The sequence below is a fragment of the Thamnophis elegans genome, chromosome Z, assembly GCF_009769535.1.
Source record: "Thamnophis elegans isolate rThaEle1 chromosome Z, rThaEle1.pri, whole genome shotgun sequence".
NCBI classification, from domain to species: domain Eukaryota; kingdom Metazoa; phylum Chordata; class Lepidosauria; order Squamata; family Colubridae; genus Thamnophis; species Thamnophis elegans.
Genome location: NC_045558.1, coordinates 69,453,283 through 69,480,498, shown reverse-complemented (window position 1 = coordinate 69,480,498; position 27,216 = coordinate 69,453,283). Strand labels below are relative to the sequence as shown.

The 27,216-nt window shown below is 41.5% G+C and overlaps 1 protein-coding gene across 5 annotated transcripts in view; it reads left to right on the top strand.

Annotated features, from left to right (window-relative positions):
- ELMO1 (engulfment and cell motility 1) overlaps nt 1-27,216 on the top strand; it is a 532,924-nt gene that overhangs the window by 473,511 nt on the left and 32,197 nt on the right. For all 5 annotated transcript variants that reach the window (XM_032235494.1, XM_032235493.1, XM_032235495.1 and 2 more), the window contains one exon: nt 26,996-27,159. In XM_032235494.1, coding sequence (XP_032091385.1) covers nt 26,996-27,159 — 164 coding nt within the window. The remainder of the gene's footprint in view (nt 1-26,995; nt 27,160-27,216) is intronic.

Here is a 27,216-nt window from a genome sequence, read left to right as displayed (position 1 = left end):
CTTGTTTTTTCTAGAAATATGAGGGAAGAACTGAGAATGGTAGGAGTGCAGAGGTGGGTTGCTGCCGATTTGGCCCAGATCGGCCAAACCGGTAGAAGTGATGGCAGGAAGCTCCGCCCACCTGCCCAGATGCTTCTACGCATGTGAAGAAGTGTTGCGAGTGTGCAAGTGTGTCTGAACCAGTAGTAAAAAAATTGGCAACCCACTTCTGAAGGAGTAGGATTGTCTCTGGAGACAAAACAACAAAAAGAGAACCATTATTTACAGTAAGTCCAAACAATAGGCCAGAATTATGAAACCATCTCGGATAATTTCTCTAATTCACATAAAAGAGGGAGAAGTAATCAGACTTGCAAGATTATGTTACTACAAACAAACTTTTTTTTAAAAGTATTGTTTAGTGTTCTGTGAAATCTATTTCTTATAAGCCTGACAGGAATTAAATAAGCAACTTAAGAATATAAATTGAACTGGTGTATTTACAGCTATTCAGCCAAACAACTTTTTACAATTGAGAGTGGCATATATAGTTAATGTAGTTTGACAATAGCAAATAAGATCACTGTGTTTCTTACATTCTGGGTTGGAAGAATTAGTCAGGAAAAAAAAAACCTTGACCAATTAGCATGTACTTGTGTTATGTTATTCAGCAGGAGAGTCTGCCATTTATACATGTCCATAGAGTGCTTAATGATATGTGCCACAACATTCCTGAATATTTGCACCCCACCCCATTTGATAAATTATATATCCTGGCAGGAATTGCCCCACCGGGCATCAGAAGGAGTGTGGCATAGGATGTGGAAAATGGAAATATATTATGTTATCTGGCACACCTATTAATTGGCCAAGTATCCCCTATAAAAAGACTGAAAGCAAGAAGGCATTTTTAACACTATACTGAGGTGATTGATACTATACCTCAAACAGAATTATTAAAAATATAGGAATCTCAAGTAAAATCTTCATAATTGGGTAGAGCCACTTGATGAGCTGCCCAGAGGTGCGCAGGACGAGTGGACGGTCTGAAGATACTTAAACAGATTGTACAATGGCCTGGCTAGAACTAAAGATTACATGAGAAAATGGGAGTTTTGAAAAAACACCTTTAGGTTTCCCAAAATAGGTTTGTCAAAATAAATCCCATACATTGGCAGTCTTATAAAAATATCCAAAACAAAACTATAACATACATCCTATTTATTGAGGAAAGGTATTTTACATAGATGTTTATGACTGGATGGACATCTTAGCACCTATTATTTGAATTTCATCTTGAATAAACTGATAATAATTATGCTTATCTGTTTTATTTAAGGAGAAACAATTAAGTTCTCATTGCACAAAAAAAATTCTGCAGGGAGTAGAACAAGGAAACTACCAAAGGACTCCTGTTTTAACAAAAATAATTAAAACAAGATAATTGGTAAGACTTAAATATTCATCTGTATTCCATTCCCTCCTGTGCTGCAGAGAATGGGATAAAGTAACCATCCTGATGTTCAGGAATGAGACAGAGAAGAATAGGGAGGAAGACAGTATCTATCAGAAGTAATAAGGATTTTTAAAAAACATGCTGATTAAATAAACTAGAAGTTTAAATACTTATTCATAACTATCCTTCCTTCATACTTTATATGCAGATTTGTATTATCCTTAGATGTCCGATATGAGCGTACATGGGTCTTATAAAAACAACTCTGCATTCTGTTCGCAGTTTGGAGAAAGTATATTTAAATATATATCATCATTCTTGTAATTTTTCAAATTCACTTTCAGATAAGTCTTACCCATAAAACTTGTTCCTCTTCCATAACATATTTTAAACATAGTCTATTTAGAGAACAGACACTTTTAAAATTCAAAAGTATCCTTTAATATATGCGATATTACGATATTTTGCTCCATTCTATATTAGTAACTCAAATGTAAAGGTTCTTCTTTAATTGTAAACTAATTTCTTCTTGTTCCCTCTAGTGTCCAACTTTCAAAGTCCTTTCCTATTAAAAATCAAAATAAAAGCATTTTCTCATGGGTAGGATTTGTATAATTAATTCCAAAATATTATTTCAAATCTATCCAGATTTGAAATCAAATTTTTAATCACCTTTTTGCTGTTTATTCAATTTTTTTCATTCTTAAACTAGTATTTAAAGCTTGTTTTGCTAAGAATTAAAGGAAACTCACTGTTTCAGACTTGTTGATTCAAAGGTTTCTAATAGCTGAAAAGCAGCTAACAAAGCAATTTCCAAAGGTGATCAGAAAAGCGGTTGTATGAATTCAGTATCTTTTGAAGACACCAGTATAGTTTGAGCAAGATAGCAATTCCACCATCTCCCATAGCTCTAAACCAGCTGGAGGCACTGTTTACCGTCTCCTCATGAGGAGCAACTGTCTGCAGCATTTGTGGGTGATCTCAAGTCCTTCTCTGGAGTTGAATTACAAAGAGCCAGTCTATTTGCTGTCTCTTCATTCCATTCAACTATGATTTTCATTCACAATTTCTTCTCTGGAGTTACAAATAACAATGTGCCAGGCATGGTTAACATGTCATTTCCCATTGTATAGCCTGTTGCTTACTATATCTCTGTATAATTTCTTTAACTTTATTTTCTTTTATTTGAATCTGTTTTAAACTTAACTAGTCTTGATTCTGTACAATGTGGCAATTTTGTCTTTTCAAAATTCAACTGAAAAACTGAAAATTCAATAAATACAGTACAACATGTTTTTCCAACTTTGTTGGAACCAGTAGCTATATTTGAAAATATTGAGAAAATATTATGTGCAATCTTTGAAATTATGGATATGTTCATACATTTTACTCAACATTTCACATCAATCCATTAACCCCCAAATGTTACTTTACTATGACATTTTTAGTTTGTGTGCATGTTGCATACACTAAGTTTCACTTACTTTTGAAGATAGTTGTCAGCGTTCCAAGGCATTTCTATCCTTAAAGTTCCAATTTAATAAGACAGACATGTTGGAACAATCTATGGAATCCCAAATCTGAAACTTCCTGGGTTCCCACCTAGTTGAAAGTTCAATATCTTGCCCCACACTCACAAGTTCATCACATGGTCCAATCTTCCTCTGCCACACTGGCATTTCCACCCACCTAGTTCTGGTGAGGTGCAGAAGTGCAGAGACAAAGAATGACCTTGGCTTCTAGAAAGGAATGACAATAACACATTCTACAATTCTACTCCTTACTATTCCCCCTCCCAATTACTACACTAATGAAACAGCATAGAAAAATAATAGAGAGTGTGGCAGGCCAAATATCCTAAAAGGAATATAACTGCAGGCCTGACAATAGTTTTGGAGATTGTAAATGCATTATTGAAAATGCATATACCCGTATTTATCGGCGTATAACACGCACCGGCGTATAACACGCATCCCCCATTTTAACACAAAAATTTGAGTAAAAATTTTTTTCATTAAAAATAAATGACTTGGAAGCTCGGAACTTAATGTTGGATTAAAATTTATAACATTAGAACATGAATTATAACATTAACTCCTCAACATAAAGTGCCTTCCTTCCTTCCCTCCCTCCCATCCCTTTCTTTATGTTTTCTTCATGCTTTCTTTTCTTTTTCCTCTGCTCTTTTTAAATCCCCCCCCTTCTTCTCCTCCTCTACATTTAGGTTGGATTAGTTTGTACAACGGTCATCAAACTTCTGAAGTAAAAATAAATAAATAAATCATATTTAAGAAGAAGAAGAAAAAGGAAGACGTTTTTAGTTAAGTCAAACGTTTTAATAAAAGTTTCATCTTTTAAGATTTGTCCAACACATCCAATTGTAACCTTAACAGTAAAGAATATCACCCCAGCTGCTAAAGGTTCAACCAGTCTGAGAACCATTGAAAAGACAACAGTGCAAAATCCAAAAGACACAACTTCCTCACCGCCATTGCTTTGGTACCAAATCTTTGAGGAAGGGGCTCCAGAAAGAAGGAGGAGGAGGAGGAGGAGGAGGAGGAGGAGGGGGAGGAGGAGGGAACCAAAGAGAGGCTTTTACCGAGTCTGCGCCCCACAGCCAGGACCGTCCTTGCGCCTCAAGCCGCGTTTCTTCCCCGCAAAGCCCTTCGGGCAACCCGAGAGTTCCTTTTGGTGCCAGAAGGGCTTTGCAGGAAGAAACGCCGCGTTTCTTCCTGCAAAGCCCTTCTGGCTTCAAGCGGAACTCTCGGGTTGCCCGAAGGGCTTTGCAGGAAGAAACGCAGCTGGAGGCGCCAGGACGGTCCTGGCTGTGGGGCGCAGACTCGGTAAAAGCTCTCTTTGGTTCCCTCCTCCTCCCCCTCCTTCCACAGTCTGTGTGACGCTGCCGCCAGGCTGAGAGCTGCCGCTGAAACAAGTTTGGGGAGGTCCTTTGCAGGCAGCCAGTTCTAGCTGCCTGCAAAGGACTTCCCCACGTTTGCTTTGAAAGAAACCTCTGCGCGGGAGTTAGAAACCTCTGCGCGGGGGTTTCTTGCCATGTGCGCGGCCGCGCGGCCGCGCACCTTAGAGGGAACAGTGGACCCGGCGTATAACACGCAGTATCGGCGTATAACACGCAGGCAGGGTTTAAGCTTGCAATTTTAGTTTTAAAACTGCGTGTTATACGCCGATAAATACGGTAATTGTTTGGATTAATGTTTTTCCTTGTAGCATGCTAATTTTCCATTTTTTTTTAATTTTAAAAGAATCTAGGAAAAAAATCAAGTGGGACATAGTATCTGACAGGCACCATATGGCATATTGTCTACATTTAAAAACCTAAGTAGCTAATGTAAATTTTACTATATTTTTAAACAGAATAATAGTGTTGTCACTTTTCCTTACAGTGAAATGCACATATTTTTGCAACCCAAGTATAGCCATGTAATTTGAAAACAGAAACAGATATATTTTAATAATACACTTCATTAAATTACCCTGAGCATATTATATATTATAATAGTCATATGAAATTATTGTCTCATGCTACTTTATACCATAACAATTATATAAAATGAATATCTTGCACTTGACCAATCCTATTTGCAGCAATTTTCTGAGTTTGGCTTCTATTTACAATAAAAACAAGAAATCCTAATCCTTCCAGCATTTATCAAACTCAGAGGTGGGTTGCTCCCGGTACCGAGTGGTACGGGTGTACCAGTAGTGGAAATCAACCACACCCCCATACTGGTATGTCCCCTGGCCTGTCCCTGCTTGCTCTCCCCGCCTGGTCACCACTCACTTGCTCTCTTGGCCCACCCGTCCACAACATGCTTGTCCTGCCCACCCACTTCCTTTTCCCGCCCAGTCGGTGGGAGTGGCAGCTGCACCAGTCATAGCTGAGAGCTTTCTTTGCCAGCCGGCCACCAAAAAGTTCTCCTTTTTAAAAGCCTCCAGTGATGGAGCATTAGGATCCAACCCGCACTTTAACCAACCAAATAACTGGGGCTTACTTTGGAACCAGAAGAAGAAAGAACTGATGAGTGGCTGCGCTCAGGTCCTGGGGAGCTGGGGGACAGGAGCTAGGAGGTCTCTGAGTGAGCGCTGGGCAAACAGACGGTGGACGACCATGCTTTCCAGTCATCGGTGAGTGGCTGGATCTAGTTGGGGGATTGGAGGGGACAGTTGAGCAAGCGCTGGGCAAGGAGAGCCTTGGAGTGGGGGGGTGAACCCAAATTGTGCCCCACTGTGGGCGTCTCTCACGTTGTGTGCAGGGAAAAATCTGGCACAGTAAAGAACAATTTCTTGTGAGGGCGAGGCAATTAATAGCTTCTTGCATTCTTGGGAAGTTTTTCTTTTCTGTGCAAGCATTTTTCTTGCACACAATGGCTGAGAGTGGTATGCAATTTGGGAATGGCAGGTGGGGCAGGGGATGAGGTGAGCCGGGCCATGAGATGTGCATCTTACCGGAGACTGGTGGCTCAGGATCTTGCTGCTTTTGGGGGATTTTCTTTTAGAAAAAAACCTCTCCAGACAAGCTTGAAAACCTGTGAGGTTGCTTTGGGAGGAAACAGATGGGCAGCATACCCTCCACTCCCAGGGAACCTGCAGCCTCAGAGCCTGCAGCCTTGGAGAAAGCCTTGGCACAGTAAAGAAAATCTTCTCACCTGTGTGAGTTCTTCATTGCCTTTACTGTGCAAGTTGCTGCAGCCTCTGAGACTGCAGGTACCCAGGGAGGGGCTGGAATATTGTCCGTCTGCCTGCCACCTCCAGAAGTAACCTCAGAAGTTTTCAAGCTCATCTGGAGAGGCTTTTTAAAAAAGAAAATCCTGAAAAGGGGGCAAGATCTGGAGCAATGGTCATTGGTCTTTTGGGGGGGGGATTCCCAGAACCAGGTTGCCCAACATCCCAAAGAGGTCCGCGTGGGGCTCCAGTGGCTGCAAAGTGCGGCACGAAGCACAGAAGCCCCTGAATCCAGCTCCAGCAGCAGCAGGGCAGCTTCTTGCAGCAACATGCTACACTGATCAACCTGGCTTCTAGTTGGTGTTGGGCAGTCTTCGTTAAGGTTTCCCCCTTCCTCTGCCTGGCTCACCACCTCCTCCTTTGCTTAGGTTTAGGTTTATTGGATTTATATGCTGTCCTTCTCCCAAGGACTCAGGGCAGCGTATAACATTAAAAAACACATATTACCAAAGTTAAAAAAATTAAATAGAATATACAATAGAATATGCTTAGGCTCCCTGCTGGGTTCGAGGGCTTTGCAGCCACCGGAGCCTCGCACAGACCTCTTCAGGATCCTCATATTTCAGGTGACAGATCTGGCCAGGAGAAAAGAGAAGGTGGGTCTGTGATGTGAGGAGGCTCAGGACGTCTGTACTCTCTCTGCTGCTGCTGCTGGGCCTGAAAACACTTTCCTCCACGATCCTCATGTTTCAGGTTGAGCAGTGTCAGCAAGAAAAGCGCGAGAGTGGAGGGCAGAATGAGGCAAGGTGGCCTCAGGTGCCATCCAGGGACAGCCCCTCATAGGCATCACTTCTCAGCCTGAAACAAAGTGGCGGTGAACAAGGAGTCTCTGGCAAGAACACCACTGCTGAGCCGAATTCACCAAAAGCGGTGCCAGCAGCAACAGGACATGCTCGGGGAAGGGAGAGCCTGAAGTGACTGCCCAGGATTGTGTGTCACCATTCCAGCATTCACCAAAAACACAACCAGAGAAGCAGTTTGGTTTTTTTCAACTCTTTACTCTTTCTTTGTAAAACTTGTGATAACCAGTATCAAGTGACTGATAATAGTAAATAATACAGGCAAAGTTGGATCTAACCAGGTTTCCTTTCCACCCACTTATATATACCCCAGCTCCTCCCATAACCACCCCTCCCACAATCACCTTTTTAACATAACTCCATCCACCCTTACTCCAGGTTGCAGCCACCACCACCCATAAGCCTAATTCCCCCTCACAAAGCAAATACATAACACTAAAGCTCCAATCAGTCCAGCTATCAGTTCAGTCCAAGAATAGAAACTCCAAAAATAAACCTGCAGCAGCAGTGTAGACAGAAATCCCCCTCAGTGACGATGTCATCGCCCAAGCATTCGGTTGCCGATCAGGAAGAAGAGGTTCAAGGTTCATTTTATTTATATGCCGCCCTATTCCCTGAGGGACTCAGGCGGCTCACAAACCCAAAAAAGGGGGGAGGTAAACACAAAGAAACTACAACAGAAAAGGTACAGGGAAATTTAAAAAACAGCCAACAGTCACACGATTTGAGAGGGGAAGGGAACTCATCAGCCCCAGGCCTGCCGACACAGCCAGGTTTTAATGGCTTTTCAGAAAGCCTGGAGAGAGGTGAGGGTCCGAATCTCTGCGGGGAGCTCATTCCAAAGGGCCAGAGCAGGGAGAGGGAGGATGTAGCCAGGAGGAGGAGGGTCACCACATTGCTGTGCCTTGCCGATAGGGAGGAGGAAGCAGCCAGCAGCCAGATGGAGGTAACCGGGTGGAACAGGAGGAGATATCATGCACACCGCGAATGGCAGCCCGAGGTCTGACATGCCACCCCCTACCACTGCGGTGGAACCTAGAAGATAATTCGTACAATTAATGGTATCCATTCCTGGTTTACCAGGGTATCGGTGATGGAATCGAGTGACCAAGCGTGGCGCACATATATCTGAGGACCTGACCCATGATGCTTTGGATAGTGGGTACCCCTTCCACAGCACCAGATACTGTCAATGGCCCCTTTATCTACTGGAGTCGAGAACCTGGGTGACTTCATAATGCTGACCCTCCCTCACTATGAATTGGTGGAGGCAAGGGACTAGGATCCCCCCCCCCCCAATGACGTGCTATGTGCTGTGCAGAGAAGACTACTATGAAATACTGGATGACTCTTTCCTAATAGAGGAGATAACTTGAGTTCCATAATTACTGGATTGATAATTCTCACAATAGGGAAGGGGCCTATAAATTTAGGACCTAATTTCCAACATGGCACCTTTAATCGTAGGTACTTTGTAGAGAAAAATACTTTATCCCCTACCTTGAATACTGCTTGTGGACTACATTTCCTGTCTGCCTGCTTCTTGTATGTGTCAGCTGCCTCCTTGAGAGCAATGCGGACATGTTCCCATACTGTCTGCATCCTGGCCATCCAGTCTTTCAAGTCCATATCAGACAGTGGCTCCTGAGGACATTCAGGGATCACCACAAATTCGATCCCCCTGACTATACGGAATGGGCTATACCCAGTACTGCTATGTATTGCATTGTTATATGCAACCTCAACAAATGGCAGTAGCTCAGCCCAATTGGTTTGTTGATACTGCACATAACAACAGATGTACTGCTCCACCGCAACATTAGCCCTTTCAGCTGCTCCATTGGTTTCTGGGTGGAATGCTGAACTTAATCCCTGGGAGGACCCAACCATTTTCAAGAAACTTTGCCAAAATAGGACGGTAAACTGTACCCCCCGGTCAGAAATTATATGCCATGGTATACCATGCCATCGATATATATGCATAATAAACAGTTTTGCCAATTTCCTGGCTGATGGGAGACCTGGACACGTGATGAAGTGAGCTTGTTTTGAGAACAAATCAATGACTGTCCAGATTACCATGTTCCCCCTGCTTTCGGGGAGGTCCAGTATAAAATCCATGACAATGTCCTCCCAAGGATGAGTGAAATTGGCTGCTTGTTGTAAAAAATGGGGGGGGGGGTTGTTCCTTGGCTGTTTTTTCATGGTTGTACATATGTCTCAACTATGAACATATTCATTTATGTCATGTATCATCTTAGGCCACCAGAATTGTCTATTAGTTAGGTGGAAGGTTTTTACAAACCCATAATGTCCGGCTACTTTGGTGTCGTGGCAGCACTTCAATATAACTACTCTTTGGCTAGTTGGAACAAATGATTTCGAGCCCTTCTGGGCTAGCCCATCCCATTGAGTAAAGTTTTGTTTATTAGCACAGAACCATGGTTCATGGTGCAGGTCAGTCTATAATGCATGGGTGATATCATTTGGGAACCATTCCTGCCAGGGCCTAGGGCAGACACTTGCTGCTATGCCAGCCTCCAGCGATAGAGGTACCATGGAAGCTATCATTTCATTGTGATTGCCACGAAACTGCGGTTTTCATGACAGGGCATCCGCCATAAAGTTCCTATCCCCCGGAATGTACAAGCCAGAAATTGAACCAATGGAAATATAGAGCCTACCACACTTGCTTAAATAATAATTTGCATGTTAACTGGAGGGCCTCCAGGTTCTTAGGATTGGTCCATATTTCAAAAATGGTTACTGCACCCTTCAGCAAGTGTCGCCACGTTAACAATACCCACCGAACCGCAAAGGCCTCCTTCTCCCAGATAGCCCATCATTTTTCTGTGTCTTCTAGTTTGCGAGACATATACGCACATGGTTGCAAGTCTTCATTCTCATTGATCTACAACAGCGGTTCTCAACCTTTGGGGGCCTAAGACATGGGTGCATGCTACCCTCTTTTCTCTGACAGCCGCTTCGTTAAAAAGCCATCCCCTGCAACATTTTTCCCTGTGGGGCTCCGCAGAACATCCCAAGACCGATATCACCACATCTGCCCTCTTCGGGACAGGTCCTTTACAGAAGGACAAGGCTCTGCTGGTCCCCTTTGCATTTCTCAAATTCCAGCCATGGCCCCACGTCGTGGAAAACAGGTGTGGGCATGCCCCGCACAATTACAGCCCGGAGCAGGACCAAGCCCCTCTCCCAACTGGCCCTTCCTTCCTTGGAGAGCTTCGGAGGGAAGCTTCTGCAGAAGCCCAGGTGAGTGAGAACAAGTTCCCACCGTTACAAAGTCTCTGAGGCTATAATTGTATGGGGGGGGGGGCGCACGCCTATGTTTTCCACAGTGTGGAGCCACGCTGAGGCTCTGAGCGGCCAGTGATGACTCCGGAGCCCATCCGCAGGGGGCAAGCTCCCTCTCACATTCCTCATCTTCCCAGATGGACTCTGGAGTCATTGCCGGCCATGCAGAGCCTCGGTGAGGCTCCACTCTATGGAAAACATAGGCGTATGCACATCCAACCCACGCATTTACAGCCTCGGAGCCTTCGTTAATGGTGGGAACTTACTCACTTACCCAGGCTTCTGCAGAAGCTTCCCTCCAAAGCCTTCCAAGGAAGGAAGGGCCAGTTGGGAGAGGGGCTTTGGTCCTGCTCCGGGCTGTAATTGCATGGGGCATGCGTACACCTATGTTTTCTATGGTGTGGGGCCATGCCCGGAAGAAGAAGAATGCGAGGGGGACCAGCGGGGCCTCGTCCTTCTGACTAGGACCTGTCCCCAAAGAGGGGAGATGTGGTGGCATCGGTCTTGGGATGTTTTGCGGAGCCCCCCAGGGAAAAATGCCACTGCCAAGTACTTTTAACCATATATTTTGGTCCTATGACTGCAGAATGCTGCAAAAAATCATAAATACAGGCCAGTTGTTGAATGTTTCAAATATGATTGGAACACTCAACAAGGTGATCACAGTTTGTGTGTCTCCCTGTGTGTGAGAGAGTGAGAGTGTGAGAGAGAGGGAGGGAAGGAGGGAGGGAGGGAATCATAGAGATACGGACAGATACACAGAGACAGAGAGAGACAGAGAGGGGGCACACAGAGGGTGAGAAACACACACATATACAGATGAGGGAGGGAGGAGAGAGAGACAGTGATACAGAGAGAGACAAACAGACACACAATGATAGAGACAGAGAGGGAGGGAGGGGGAGAGAGAGACAAAGAGCCACACAGAGAGAGACAGACAGAAAGAGCGAGAAAGAGAAAGAAAGGAAGAAAGGAAGAAAGAAAAAGAAAGAAAGAAAGAAAAAGAAAGTGGGAGAGAGAGATGAAAGAAAGAAAGAAAGAAAGAAAGAAAGAAAGAAAGAAAGAAAGAAAGAAAGAGAAAGAACTTATGACCATAATTGAGCCCAAAATTTTGGTTGCTAAGCAAGAGTGTCGTTAAGTGAGTTTCACCACATTTTGTGCAACTGTGCAACAAGTTGGATGTGCCAAACAATGCTCTGCTATTTCACATTGTGCATACTATTGCAAAATGTAGCAATGTAGTTTACTGTTGTTACATTAAGACTTACCCATGCTACATCATGCTTCAAGACAAAATTTCATTTATTTGTAATTAGAAATAAATATTTCACAATATATAATTACATATTGTTTTTGTGATTAATCACTATGCTTTAATTATGTTCAATTTGTAATAGTGAAAATATATCCTGCATATCAGATATTTATATTACAATTCACAACAGTCATGTCCCTGAAGCATGCCTTCACAAAGGAGCCGATCCTGAAGCACCTTGATCCCCATCTCCCATTTGTGGTGGAGTCGGTCGCATCTGACATTGCAGTGGGTTACTGCAGGCTCACGCCATTGATGGTACCCTTTTCCCTTGCACTTATTACTCATGGAAACTCAATCCTTCTGAGCACAATTACACCATCTGGGAGAAGGAGTTTCTGGCTATCAAGGTGGTCTTTGAGGCCTGGAGGCATCACCTGGAGGGGGCCAGGCATCAAGTCGAGATCTGGACGGACCATATGAATCTAGAGTTCATGGCAACGGCACGCAAGTTGAACCAGTGCCAGATCTGGTGGTCTCTGTTCTTTGCCTGGTTCAATTTCAAAGTGACTTACATTCCTAGTGCGCAGAACCAAATGGTGGATGTCCTATCCAGGAAACCGGAGTACTCTGACCCTGCGGACTTTCTTCCACCCCGGACCATTCTACCCATTGAATCCTTCGCTGCAGTTCATGAGCCCGTGGACTTACGGTCTCTGATATGGGATGTGCAGCGGGGCAACGATTGGGTGGAGCAATGGAGGCAGAGGTAGGGCCGGCTTCTCCGTGGACCTTCGACAATGACCTTTTGAGGTACCGGGACTGGCTCTATGTGCCCGCAGGGCCCCTCCATGGACATATTCTCTCCCAGTGTCATGACAATCCAGTGGCGGAACATTTTGGCCTTTTCGAGACTTTGAACCTGGTCTCCCGTACTTTCTGGTGGCCCCGTTTATGACACAACGTTCAGATGTACGTCACGTCATGTGTACAGTGTCGACAGGCCAAGTCAGCAACAGGAGCTCCTCCAGGCTTGTTGCAGCCATTGCCGATCCCGGACAGACCCTGGAGAGCCGTGTCTATGGATTTCCTTACAGAGCTTCCTCCATCTTCAGGATTTAGCACGGTCCTCGTGGTGGTGGACATGCTCACCAAGATGGTGCATTTCATCCCGTGTCAGAGATTGCCAACAGCCCGCGCCACTGCCCGCATGTTCATCCAGCATGGTTTCCGGCTGCAGGGCCTATCTGACCGTGTCATATCGGACCTTGGGATGCAATTCACGGCCCAGTTTTGGAAAGGGCTAAGAGTTTGTGTTTAACAACTCGCAGCATACCTCCACATGGACGACGCCTTTCATGGTGAATGTCAGGTATCACCCTCACTTTTTCCCTCTCACCCCATGGGACTCCCCAGTCCCCGCAGTGCAGGACTTCCTCTCTGAGCTCCAGGCGGTCCAGCAAGTGGTGTGCTGCCATCTGAATCAGGCAAAGGAGGACTATAAAAGGGTGGCAGATAAGTCTCGGCATGCGGTGCCAGAGTTGGCTGTGGGAGATCGTGTGTGGCTGTCCACTTGGCATCTTCTGTTCCACTGACCAGCTAAAAATTTGGACCACCGGTATCTTGGACCGTTCCCCTCTGGAGGCCGTCATCAACCCAGTGGCCTATCACCTGACCGATGCGAGTGCACCCGGGTTTCCATCGCTCGCTCCTGATCCTTGAATGATTGGCTTGTCCTCTCCGCCAACCCTCTCCCCCCCAGCCATCATTGCATGAGGTGGAGACGCGGCTACTGCACAAAGTGGTCCAGATCTGAGACTCGAGATGGCTAAAAGGACGTTTTCAGTACTTGATAGACTGGAAGGATGAGGGGTCAGATGGGGGGACCTGGACCGATGCAACGGATGTACATGCCCCTGCTTTGGTGCAAGCCTATCATGTGCAATATCCCTTGAGGCTCCATCCCGAGCATCAGACCCGGGGGAAGGACCCTGCGGTGAGGGATAATGTTGTAGCCCAGCAGGAGCTGTTGGAGGTGCAAACAGACTCTGACAGCAGGGGGCCCTATGAATCGGCTCTGGAAGATATGGAGAACCCTGGACAGGGTTCCGACTCCCAGCAGGGATCAGAGAGGCTGGTTGGCCACCAGGAGGCGTCTGAGGCATGGAGCAGCAGTGAAAGCCAAAGGGAGTGTCCTCTTGACATCAGGCCTTGGAGCAGTGGGGAGGAGACAATGGAGTTGGTCCTGGACGACTGGCAACGGCGGGGCAGATAACGTAGAGAACAACTACGCAGATACAGATTCATGTGGTTGGGTTAATGTTATAACCAAATCATCCGCAAAAGCATGTATTCTATATTCTTGGTGCCTAATCTTGATTCCCTGAAAATCATCTGATCCCCTCTTTATCTTAGAAAGCAAATCATTTGTTGTTAGTATAAAATCAATCCTAGAAAAGGATTGATGTCTATCAGAGAAAAATGTAAAGACATGTTCTTCTGGATTCCTTTCTCACCAAATATCTCTCAGTTCAAAATCATCCGTCATATCAAAAAAGAACTTGGATAGTTTCGCTCGTGCTTGGATATTTTGCAGGAGACCCTTCTTGTCTTTCTTGGCATCCATAACACCGTTCCAGTCGCCCAGTAATATGCAAGATCTATAGTCCCAATGTATTAACTTAGTATGGAGTGTTTTGTAAAATTTGTCTTGTTGTTGATTGGGAGCATATATTCCCATTACAAGTATCTTTTTCCCTTCTAATACCAATTCTATTGCAATATATCTTCCTTGAGAATCTGCTTCAATTAATTCGGTTTTCATGTCCTTTCTTAAGTAAATAACTATACCATTTTTCTTCTCAGGGGCAGAGGCTACAAAGTGTTGTCCAAGTCTTGTATTGATCAAATATTTCTGGTCAGTTAAACTAATATGAGTCTCTTGCAAACAAATTATGTCATACTTAAATTGTTTCAAATAATGATTTATTTTCTTCCTTTTCTGTGGGGAGTTTAAACCGTTAACATTCCAGGTTAAGAACTTAGTTGTCATCTTTAGCTCCCTGAAGCTTTTTAAGAGCCATCTGGAAATCCTGTAGTTTGGCTTTCGGCCTGGCTCTTCCCACTGCTTCTGAGCTATAACCTGTGAGTTCTTGGATGGTAACGTGTGTTTGTTGCAAAGCTTGTTGCTTTTTTAACTCTTGTTCCATTTGCCTAGTAATCACGCAGATTTGTCTTTGCTCCTTCACTCCTTCTAGTTCTGAGAGAAGAAGTTGATCCAGCCTTGATTATCCTTGGGTAGCTTGCTGTCTATCCTGTCCTTCTTGTTCTCTTTCTCTGGGTCCTGGTGGGGGGATGTTCAGCCTTCAGTATATTATTATAAAAATCTTGAGCCTTCCATACTGAGTTGAGACGATATCTTTGTCCCTGGTAAGTAACTGATAACCCGGCTTGGGCCTCCCATCTGAACTGTAGCAGACGATTTCTGAGCTCATCGACTAAGAAGGCATAGTCTTTCCTCGATCTCAACATTTTGGGTTCCTTCAAAATAGTCACCTCCTGACCCCCAATTTGCAGCTTGGTTTTGTAAGACTCTTGCAATATCGAATTCCTCATATCTCTCGTGGCAAAATACACCACAATGTATCTTGGGAGTTGCTTTTGTCTAGCAAGCCAGGAATTAACCCGATATATCTTATCAATCTGCCAATCAAAAATCCCTCCTGACCGTCCCAACAATTGATCAAAAGCTTCTGAGAAAATCTGCTTCAAATTTTCTTGGTTTTTCTCTTTGAGGGCTCTTATCCTTCAGGCAAATTCTATCTGTCTATACTGCAACATTATTTCATTTTCTGCATTACCAACCTTTTGTTGTACCACATCCACTTTCATTACCAGGTTAATATTGGAATCATTAAGATCTTCCAATTTATCTTCAATTCCTGATACATAGCCCGATAGGCATTTAAAAGCGTTTAAAATATCGTCTCTAATTTGTTGATTATGAATCTGGACCAAATTCATAACTTCTTCTGACAGTTTCTTATTGGCAGCAGATATCTTTTCCTGTATTTTAATTTCCATCGCAGCTGCATGATTTTTTAAGGCCTCGGCTAAGGCCATACTTAGTTCTTTTTGCAGTATTTCTCGAGTCAAAGGTTCCCCTGTGGGAATAGGAGGGGGATGGGGGGAGTAGTGACTGTAATTTAGTTCCAGGGGCAGGTGAATTACCAGCGCTCTTCGAGGCATTTATTTTCTGCTGTTTAGAAGCCATTTCTCATTTAATCTTCTCCACCCAATTACTAAATCCAGGCAAGCCGCTTGTCCAGCAATTACTATTTAGCTTAGTAATAAATCACTACTGAGTTAATGATCTTTAAATGTTCTGAGCTCCTTGAAAATCTGTAACATCAGAGCCTGATCCTGCCAACAAAGCTGTTCAGCACCATCTTTGTGTTTCTAACAAGTAGTTTATCAGAAGGAATTTTTTTAAAAAATGGAGTTAAAGTCTGTGATACATACAATTAGAAGTTCTCCAGTATCAGTTCTGCCCATGTTGGAATCAGTAATAAATCAATCATTGAGCTGAGGGTGGACGTATGCCTTCGTTCTGCAAAAAAGCAGAAAAAGTCCTTGACGCGGAGAGTTCACTGGGTTACAGGGCGGCTCACACCTCCCACTCCCAGATTTATGTTCTGGGGGGGGGTAAATGGAGCACTACCCAAATGCAGATTTCTCACCCCCTTTCCTATGCCCGGAGGTAATCAAACTGTCAGTTGATGGATACTGTTTAGACAGCTTAACGCAGCCAAGGATCCGGAGCTGTTAAAAACAACAACTCCACTCAGAACATGCCCAACTGGAAGCTGGAATTATGTTTCAGGAATACCTGAAGAAGCACAATTTACCTACCTTTAGTTAACAGTTAGGCATATCTGGAGTCCATGCTCATCAATTCATAAGTACACTGATACTTTTGACCAGAGCTCTGTTTCTATATCCTCCTTCATATTTTGTTGGAATCAATGTAGCCTGCACTTTACTAGTTGAAATTATAGGATGACTTCTTGTAAATTTTAATGAATAAGGCTCATTCCAAATGCAGACTGAGTAGATTGATCACTGATCTTCGATTTAACAGCAAACCAATAACAAGATAATATGAATGAAAAAGGAATGAACTGTTGAAAAGAGATTCCAGATAGATTTGTTGATAGACAGACAGACAGACAGACATGTTATACAAGATATGATATGCTATATGATATGATATAGATATATGCATATATGTCTCTGTATGTTTATTATACATACACACAGATGAGAGAACAGATTGGAGTTAGATGTCTTTAAAAATCAATATGAGTTTGTAAAGAAAGTGCAATTAAAAGCATTTGAGGGTACTAAGAAATGAAGACAGGCCGTCATGAAAATCAACATGACCAGAATAAATCTCTTGGCTAAAATAGTTTCTTGTGCACAATACTGGCAAATCAAAGTTTTCCGTTAATAATGTTACTTGTTATCACAATTTTCTTAACATTTCTTAGATATAAAGATTTTAATTAATTTATCTTGTATATTAAGAGTTGCTATAGACATGACATTTTAAATGTCATTAGTTGAGCTTTTATATCTAAATCACCCTATTTTATATTGAGGCAGTTTCTTCCAACTAGTTATTTAGATTATATTGTTTGCAGAGATATCTTTTTAATGAGATGCAGTTAATCTGTTTTATAACAGTCTTCATCGGAATAATGGATACAAACTAAGAATGCCTTTTTGTTTATTTGGAATGAAACTCCATAATATCTCTTGCTTAAACACCTGCCCCATTCCTGTTGAACCTGGCAACAACCAATCCGGTATGAGTTTTGGTAAATTACATCACACCATATTGTTTATTATGGAGACACATTCTTCATCTGGCTTCTCTTGTGTGACATGTTCATTATGATAGAACCTTTGGCATAGCTCTCATCCTCGTCAGAGCATACAAGCCCAATAATCATATCAATGTATCGCTTCATTGGGAAATTGTTATTATTATTATGATTTTTCACATAGTCAGTCAAATGTTTGGCATTTTGGCCACCTATCATGTCCTTTCCAAAGACCTGGGATAGGCAGATCTGGATGTTTTGTAGTGTTACAGATATTGTCACAGGAATTAAACTGTATATCATCGCAGGATGTAAGTTGTATTTTATTACTGTTGTTATTGTTGTTTGTTGCACAGTCAGCCACATGTTTAGACTGGATTTGGCATTTTTGTCTACCTATTGAATCCTATTCCCAAGGACCTGGAATGCCAGATGTGGATGTTTGAGGGTATTACAGATATCATAGCTGAATTTAAGCTGTTCCAACTAAAATTGCCTTTTGCAGTTGACTGATGGTGAATTTGTCAATACCGATGGTACTCAAGTGGTGCTCCAGTTGATTTGGCATCTATTACTATAGGGACTAGCATTGCTTGTTTATACCACAGCTATTCTATTTCTATTTGCAGGTCTGTATTTTGTGATATTCTCTACTTTTTTCTCTTTTATTCTGCTTCTCCAGATACTTCCACACCCACTATTCAGACTTTTTGTCTTTCTTATTGTCGGTTGTTAAGTCTGGGGTGTAATGTGACCGGTGCCTGTTTGTTTGAATTCCAAAGTCCCAGAGCAATTTAGCTTCTTAATTTTCTGTGACTTTTTCTACTTTATGGTCCCACCAGTTCTTGCTTGCAGGCAAATAATATTTTTACAGATCTTCCAATTGTTGTTGCTACTTTGCAATTCCATTGCTTGTAGCCAGTCTGTGTGATCTTCTTGCAGCAATTAACCAGATGGTCCACTGTTTCTTTAGCTTCTTTGCATAGGCAGCATTTTCTGTTGCTGTCTTCTCAATTCTGACTTTGTATGAATTTGTTCTTAAGGCTTGGTTTTGTGCAATCAGAATTAGCCTGTCTCTTTCTTCAACTTTCCTGCTTAACCATTGTCAAATCGTATTATTATCTGTGTTCCCTGCTATTTTTTTAAAATCTGTTAGCCATATGATACTTTGTCTTCCCATGTTTCCTATCTGTATTTCATTTGGTCTTTTTTATAAGTCAGTTTGGTCTCTCCAGTAGTCAGTAAGTCTTCCTAATATACAAGTTTCAGTGCATCTTCTTCACTGTCCTAATATTTTTTCAATGCCTTTTTTCTTCTTCAACCATCTGATGTACTTTCAACATTCCACACCCACCTATTTTCCTTGGTAGGTAGTGTCTTCTATATAGCTGTGAGGATGAAGAACATGAGTCATTATTATTTTTCTGGTCTTGTTATCCATGGCTTTTAGTTCTGCTTCAGTCCAGTGCATTATTCCAGCCATATATCTAATGACAGGAATTGGCAGGTGTTGATTGCCTTTATAGTATTTCCTCCATTGAGTTTGGACTTTAAGATTTTTTCACTCTTGATTTATTCACTTCTAACCCTTTTCTTGACTTCAGTGTGCTTAATGATATCAGCTTGAAGTATTTGTAGTTATCATCTTCATTCAGACTATTGATATTATTATGATAGGGCATATTGATTCCTTCAATTTTCACTATTCCCCATTTGATGGTGAGTGTGTCACAATTGTCCAGCCCAAACTCCATTGCTATATTTTGGTTATATATGGACAGTGCTGAACAGTGATACTATTTCAGATTGTGTTTATCCACACAGCTTCAGGTCATCATATAAAGGAGGTGGGACAATATGGCAGATGTTTTTGATCTTTGATAGCCATAGCCTGAATTATTCAGTAATTTTGACAGATGAATCAGTGTAATAAAAACATAATGGCAACAATGAATCTCCTTGAAGTATCTGTCTCTTGATATTAACCTTTCTCAGTCTCTCACCACTGATGTGCAACCATGTCTTCCATTGTGCCATTGATCTTTTCACAAAGCTTCTGATGGTTCTACTGGCACCTGTTATCTCTCTGTACTTGATTATCCAATCTTGCGGTGGGAGTCAAATACCTTTTTTAAATCAATTCATGCCACATTCAAGTTGGACTTCCTTCTCTTGAAGTTTTCCAAAATCATCTTGTCAATTAGGAGCTGATTTTTGTTCCTCAGCAGTTAGGGTTGTTTCCTTTCTGCTCAGGTGGAAAGAACTTGTTTTCAAGTAGATGCTGTTGGCTGCATCAACTACCACATGATTCAGCAATTTAAATGTTGTTGGTAAGCAGATAATGACATGTAGTTGCCTGTTGCTACTGCTTTTGCTAGTAGGTTTGGGCAGATGTTAGTAATTCTTCAATTTCACCTCCTTGCAGTATGTTGTTAAATTGCTTGGCAACCAGTGGGTGTAAATTAGTCAGATATTTTAGCCAAAACCCATGCAGTTCATTTTCTGGTGCTGACCAATTCTTGCTCTTCCTTATTCTTGCCTCTACCATTTCTACTATTATTACTAGTTCTTTCATGCTAGCTTCCTTTTTATTCTTATCCATTTCCATTAACCAAGCTGTGCCCTTGTATTTCTTTGGGTTATCCCATATCTGCATCCAGAACAGTACTGTTTGTTCTTTGTCAGGATTGATTGATTCACAGCAGTTTTTCCATTGATGGATTGATAGAAACATATCTAATTTGATTGAAATTGGAAGTCCTGCCTATAATTTGCAATTTCAGCTTCATATAGTATATCACAGATATACTGTGATATACCCTCACATTTTGTAAATAATTAAGTATATCTTTTCATGTGACAACACTGAAGAAATGAGACTTGGCTACAATGTAAGTGAGTATACAGCTTCTATAACAGTGTAAATGTGCTGTCCCCTCAAAATAACACAACACACATTCTTGTTCTTCAGATCTTTTATTTCATCTATTCTAGCTTACTTGCATTTGATCTCAGCTTGCCAATTTTATTTTCCAGTCTAATCTTCCATTTTGGTGATACACTGTTTGACTTTTTTCTTCTTTGTTATTTTGGATCTCAGATATTCAGTTATAACTACAACTGTTTGTTAGTTTATTTCTTGCAGACAAACATCTGGAAAAATGATCAAGCTGAGTTTGTCTTTATATTTGACATTGCAATGTTGGCATCTTTTAATGCTTGTGCTAGCTATTTCTTTGGAACAAGTTATAATGCAGGCAACCTTATTCTGATGTTTTTGTGCTATTCTGGATGCTCAGTTATTTTTTCCCCCAATTCTTCTGCTTCTTTAATTAGAGGGCTTTGTTTTTTCTGGGGCAGAGGAAAAGTTGCCTGGTTTTTTAAAACAATTCTATATGTCTGTTGGATTCCTTTACTGCCTATTCCCCCTGGTTTGTCTCTGCAGTCTGAATTATTTCTGGCAAGGCTTTGATTTCTCTGACCTGAATAGACCTTCGCAGTTCTTCCAGTTCTGGTTCTCTGAATACTTTATTTCATATTATAAATCAACATTGATCTGCCAGCTTCTGTTATTTCTGATTCTGGATGTTTTTTCCAGAACTGGTGCATTTATTTCAAATATCCTCTTCTTATAGAATTTGATCTGTAATAATAGATCATTGTTTCTTTGTTTTCTGTCACTGTATTTTTAAGATGGGTAAATACCTTTTCTTCCAGTAGTTCTGCAGCTGTTAGCCCTGGTTGCTCAGTTAACAGTCCTGAGTTTTGTAGCCCATTTTTCACCAGATATCCAGGAGCTCCAGCATCTAACGCAGACCTTGTTAACCCGGATGATATGTGAGCTGGTATGGCAATCTGAAAGTTATGTCTCACCATATTTTTTTTATGGGAGAAACACTCTTTGTCTGACTCCTCTGACGAGACTTGTCCAGTATGGTTAAACCTCTGGCATAGCTGTCCTCTTCCTCAGAACACACAAGCCTCACAACAACAACATGGTAGTGCCTCACTGCGGGTTTATTTTTATTATTTATAAACTGGGGGGTTATTGTTGTTATTGTAATTACAAAAGTAATTCCAGATTCTTCGTTATGATAAGCATAAGTTGGAAAATCTATTTTTTTTTTCATTTATCTGGAAATTCTTTAAGATACTGGAAATAAGTAACATAATACTTATTCTGTTTTCTAACCGTTAAAACCGTGATGATCCAAGAGTTTTGTGTTGTTAACTTTGGCTGTTATTGCACTGCCAGTCATTAAAATCAGCAAATACATTGAAAAGTATTATATGAATAGGAAAATAGTTTTTAAACTGAATACACTACTAATTAAACTATAGCGGATGAGGACAATGTCTTTAGGTGTTAATGGAGCACACTGAATAAAAGTTGTCAGTAAATGAATGCAATTTATTTTCAGGAACAAATTAGTCTTAACTGATAAAACTGAGTTTTCTTACAATGTCTTTCTTCAATAATACTTCATAATAGTTGCTGAAAAAAAGAAAAAAGGCAAGAAAGAGCACTAAAACTAAAAGGCCTGGAAAAAACTGCTCTAAACTAACATTGGCTTTTATTTCTTTTCTTTAATTTGTTTGGATTGCATTTCTTCATTCTTTTCTACATTTTGAATTACATATCATCCTGAAATAATAATATTAGTGTTATTATTGTTATTTCCAGAAATATAGTCCCATAAGATGCACTTTAGGTTTACTGTGGGCTGGATTGTGATTGTTCTTTCTAGATTTTATTTCAGACTAGGACCAACAAAATTATTCTTGTGCATACCATATTTTTCAGACTATAAGACACTCCGGACCATAAAACACACATTAGCTTTAGAGGAAGAAAACAAGAAAAAAAATATCTGCCTTTGCCTCCCAGCATCCATCCAGTATTCATCTGGCTATTGTCCTTGCAGCAAACAGCCTGGTCAGCTTTAGCACATTATCGCAGCCCCAGCATGTGGCTCGTCAGGGCTCTGCTCTGTTGCGCCCACCACCAGTCAGCTGAGCAACAGCTGGATCCCGACCTCCAATAGTCCCACCAATCAATGGGCTGGCCAACTGGAAACACTACCATTGCTGCCTTCTCTGTGTCTGCTGCCTCTGCCAGGAACGCTGTACCCTTCGCTGTTGAGCACCTGATTGGCGGTTGGATCAGCCTTGTGGAATATTGCTGATCAGCTGTTTTAGGTGGTGGTGGCGAACCTCGCCATCTAGAATGGATGATCACCAGTATTCCAGGAGGCCGATCCAACTACCAAACAGTTGCTTGGCAGCAAGGTCTCCAGCATTCCCCGATGGCAGCAAACAGTGGTTGTGACAAGTAGAGGTGGCAAATGTCATCACCACAACAATCCCCCCCCCCGCCACAATATTCACTCCATAAGACACACAGACATTTCCACCTACATTTTTTGAGGAGGGGAGTGTGTCTTATAGATCAAAAATACATTGTTCAAAAATGAATCTAAAAGCTATGATCTCATTATGCATGAAAGAGATATAAAATTACAGCATGTTGTTTAACATTTTTCATTAAGTTAAATTTGGGTGTTTCTTTTATTTATAAGTGATACTTATTTTTTATTTATAAATATTAATTTATTATAAATATTTATAATATTTATAAGATATTTATAAGTGATAAGTGAGCAGTGTTTAAAAAACTTTCACAACTGATGGAATGGCAAATATTTTAAAGTATTTAATTTTATTAGGATTTAGGGCAATCCAATAGAATATAATGTATAGTTATTTAAAATGTTATGATTGCCCACCAGACATAACCTATGCAAACACCCATTTTCTGGCGTTCACTCATCTTAATGAACTGCATTTCTGTAATATTTTTTCTGATGGTTTTAATATACAGATTAACTGCATTTAAATTATTTATCATTCTTTTTCTTAGTTTGCATCATTCATAGATCCTCCTCAAAGCCTCTTTGATTTACTTTTGTTTAAAAGCAAAACTTCTTTTAAAAATAATCTTTGATTAACAGATTTTTGCAAACATTTTTGTTAGAAGTCAAGCAAATATATATATATGATTGAATAGAGAGCAATTAATTTTAGTATTAAAGATTCTTGCATGGAAACAGGAGAGGAGTGAAATCTTAAGAAGTTTAACATAATTGAGTCTTTGAAAATAAAGCACGTATCTTATTCATGTTTTATTATGGAAAAATTTCCAAATTTTCTTTAGAACCTAGATTTGCTTTTTCTATATTCATCTATATTAAGAAAACACAAACATGGCACACTAAAACATAAATGTAGATGCCATTTGTATGTCACATAATTTATTTATTTATAGAATTATCAGATAGGTTTATATTCTGCTTCTCTTCTAAGAACCAAGCTTATAGGGGCAGTTTTCATCATATAATTTCCATAGTGAATTTCCAATTTAGTGAATTAGGTTGGGCTGAGAAAGAATGACTGGGCTACAATCTCCCATTAAGATTCTATACATGAAGATACTGAGGTGCTGAGTCTAAACTTTAAAATGGAAAGTACTTCATAGGAGCAGCAAAACTATGGACTGTTTTGGGATTTTATCATATGGAGCTTGAATTTTCACAAAGTCACATGCCGAATAGCTCCTTTGTTCTATTTAAAGTTATTTTATTAAATTAGATTGTATTAAGAAACAACATTTGGAAAGACATCTAGCATAATAATTGGTCTATTTTATTTTTAAAACCATGTTCTCAGTGTTCCAAATATCATGCAGAATTAAATCAGAGTCCAAGGCAGAGCTATCCTTAAAGTTCCAATTTAATAAGACAGACATGTTGGCACATCTGTGGAAATCCCAAATCTAAAGCTTCTTGTAGGCTTCTGCTGCTTCTGCTAGAGCTTTCTTCGTATTTTCCCATCCTTTCTTTACTGTGTCCATCCATTCATTCAGAGACATGAAGGAAGGAGGTTCTCTAGGCAGCTCAGGAATGGCAACAAATTACATAATCTGGAAAGGAGTTAATTCAGTGCTGCTGTGGACCGTGTCGTTGTATGCCACTTCGGCGAAGGGTAGCAAGTCCGACCAGTTGTCTTGCTGATAGTCCACATAACACCGGATGAATTGTTCCACCACCGCATCGGTCCTATCTGCTGCGCAGTTCATGCTGGGATGAACCTCTGAGTTCAGTTCTTGTGTGGACCCAATGGACCTCAGAACCTCTCTCCAGAACCTGGCTGTGAACTTGACTCCACGGTCTGAAATGATCCTCTTGGGCACTCCGTGCAGGCGATAAATGTGTTTCACAAACATTTTTGCTAATTTCTTTGTGGATGGCAATCCTGAGCAAGCAATGCAGTGTGTCTGCTTGGAAACCAAATTGATAACTGTCCAGATTATTCTATTCCCACTGCTGTCTGGGAGTTCGACAACGAAGTCCATTGTGATCTCTTCCCATGGTCACTTATGGCTGGCCATGCAGTGTAGTAGTCCAGGGGACTTCTCTGGCAGTGGTTTCATCGTTGCGCAAGTAGCACAGCTTTTTACGTAATCTTCCACCTCCGTTTTCATATTTGGCCACCAAAATTGATGTCTGGCGAGGTGGAATCCAAAGGAATTCCAAGGAATCCAAAGTGGCCTCCTATTTCCGCCTCATGGCTTCACTGTAGAACTTCCAGCCTCAACCCCGCTGGGACGTACATTTTGGATCCCTTCCTGGCTAATCCATTTTCCATCGTTAAGATTTCCTGGTTATTGTTGAGACACTGGTCTGTTGGGAGCGCCAATTTCATAGCTGTCATCAGCTTATCCTGGCTTCAGTTAGTGACTTGGGCTGTCTTTTGGTGGGAGGAAGAAATGATGGGGTGAACAACTTCTCCCTTCTTACTGTTGTCCTGCGGTTTTCTTACAAAACATCCCCCAAGAAGTATTTTGGTACTTGTTTGACCCCTGGGGTTTTTGTCTCTGCTGCAGGTGCTGCAGGTTCTGGGCTCTTGGGTTCAATCATCCCTGGCTGGCCCTTTTCCTTCACCGGTGGTAGTGGCCCAAATGCTATCATCAATTTCTACACCGTCTTCCCACTTTATCGTAGGCTTCCACTTGTCAAGCCATGCAAGCCCCAAGATAATTGATTCCAGCATCTCTGGAGCCACAATGAATCTGAGAAGCTCATAGTGGCGGCCCACTTGTAACTTCACCAGTTCAGTTATTAGCATGGCTGGGCCCCTCCAATTAGCGTCCCATCTACCTGCTCAACCCGAATGGGAGAGGCTAGAGGTTTTGTGTGTATGCCTAGTTGCTTGACAATCGACATGCTGATTAAGCATCAAGTGCAATCGGTGTCCACAACTGCTTCAACTTCCCCTTCCACTCCCGTCTCAGGTAATTGGAGGTTGGCTTGGAAGGTGAAGGGGCGGATGGGTGCACTCACCATTGAGTCATCTTCGGCATTTTCCTCCTCTGAGGCATTGGTAAGACTTTCCCCCCACCCTCAAGAAGCAAGCTGATAAACACCACTCGCTCCAAAACCCCTTTTGTGTGGGAGACAAAGTTTTTGTATCTATCAAATACATGAGATTAAGAATGCCTAGCCAGAAATTTGGTCCAAAATTTCAAGGTCCATTCCCAATAGTTCAACTCAGTTACAGTTCAACTCAGTCTACCCAGAAGTCTAGGGAAAATTGACCCAGAATTTCATTGTAGCTTATTGAAGCCAGTAATTGGGTCCAGCATGAGACAGTGGAAAAATCATAGACTCCAGGCTGAATAGGGGTCTCTTACAGTATTTAGTGCATTGGAAGGGTTACCCTTTGTCTGAAGCTATGAAAAGTTGGAATTTAAAAGTGGATAAGTTAGTAAAACAATTCCATGAGAAGTTTCCTGATAAGCCAAAGGTTCTCCCTGGGAGGGACAAGAGGTGGTTAATTTTGTTATGTTAACTTTTATGTTATTCTTTTTTCAGGAAACATTTTTCTTTTGAGGAGAGGCCGCCTGTAAGACCTGCAGTTATATTCCTTTTAGGATTTTTGGCCTGCCACACTCTCTATTATTTTCCTATGCTGTTTCATTAGTGTAGTAGTTGAGAGGGGGGAATAGAAAGGAGTAGAATTGTGGAATGTGTTGTTGTCATTCTTTTCTAGAAGCCCAAGGTCATCTTTGGTCTCCGCACCTCTGCATCTGACCGGAACTAGATGGGTGGAAAGGCCAGCGTGGCTGAAGAAGATTGGACCATGTGATGGATTTATGGGTGTGGGGATAAGATCATGAACTTTCAACTGAGTGGAATCCCAGGAAGCCTTAGATTTGGGATTTTCCACAGATGTGCCAACATGTCTGTCTTATTAAATTGGAACTTTAAGGATAGCTATGCCTTGGGCTCTGATTTAATTCTGCGTGATATTTGGAACGCTGACACGTGTGCCACATCTCAGTTTTCCAAAAGTAAAACTGGATATGTCCTATCAATATAACACAGTTGATGTTACAACATTTCAAGGTTTTTTTTAAAGCAGATGCATCAGACTTCTAGAAAGAATTTGTTTTTTATAATTGAAGACGAGTGCTATTCTGATGTAACTGCAATTTTGTTTTCCTCCACAGGTCATGCAAGTAGTGAGGGAGCAGATAATGAGAGCACTGACCACAAAGCCTAGTTCACTGGATCAGTTCAAAAGTAAACTTCAGAATCTCAGCTATACAGAAATACTGAAAATCCGCCAGTCTGAGAGAATGAACCAGGAAGATTTCCAATCTCGTCCAATTTTGTAAGGTTTTTTTTTTTTTTTTTACTTTTTCTCTTCCTTACAACGAATACAACTGAT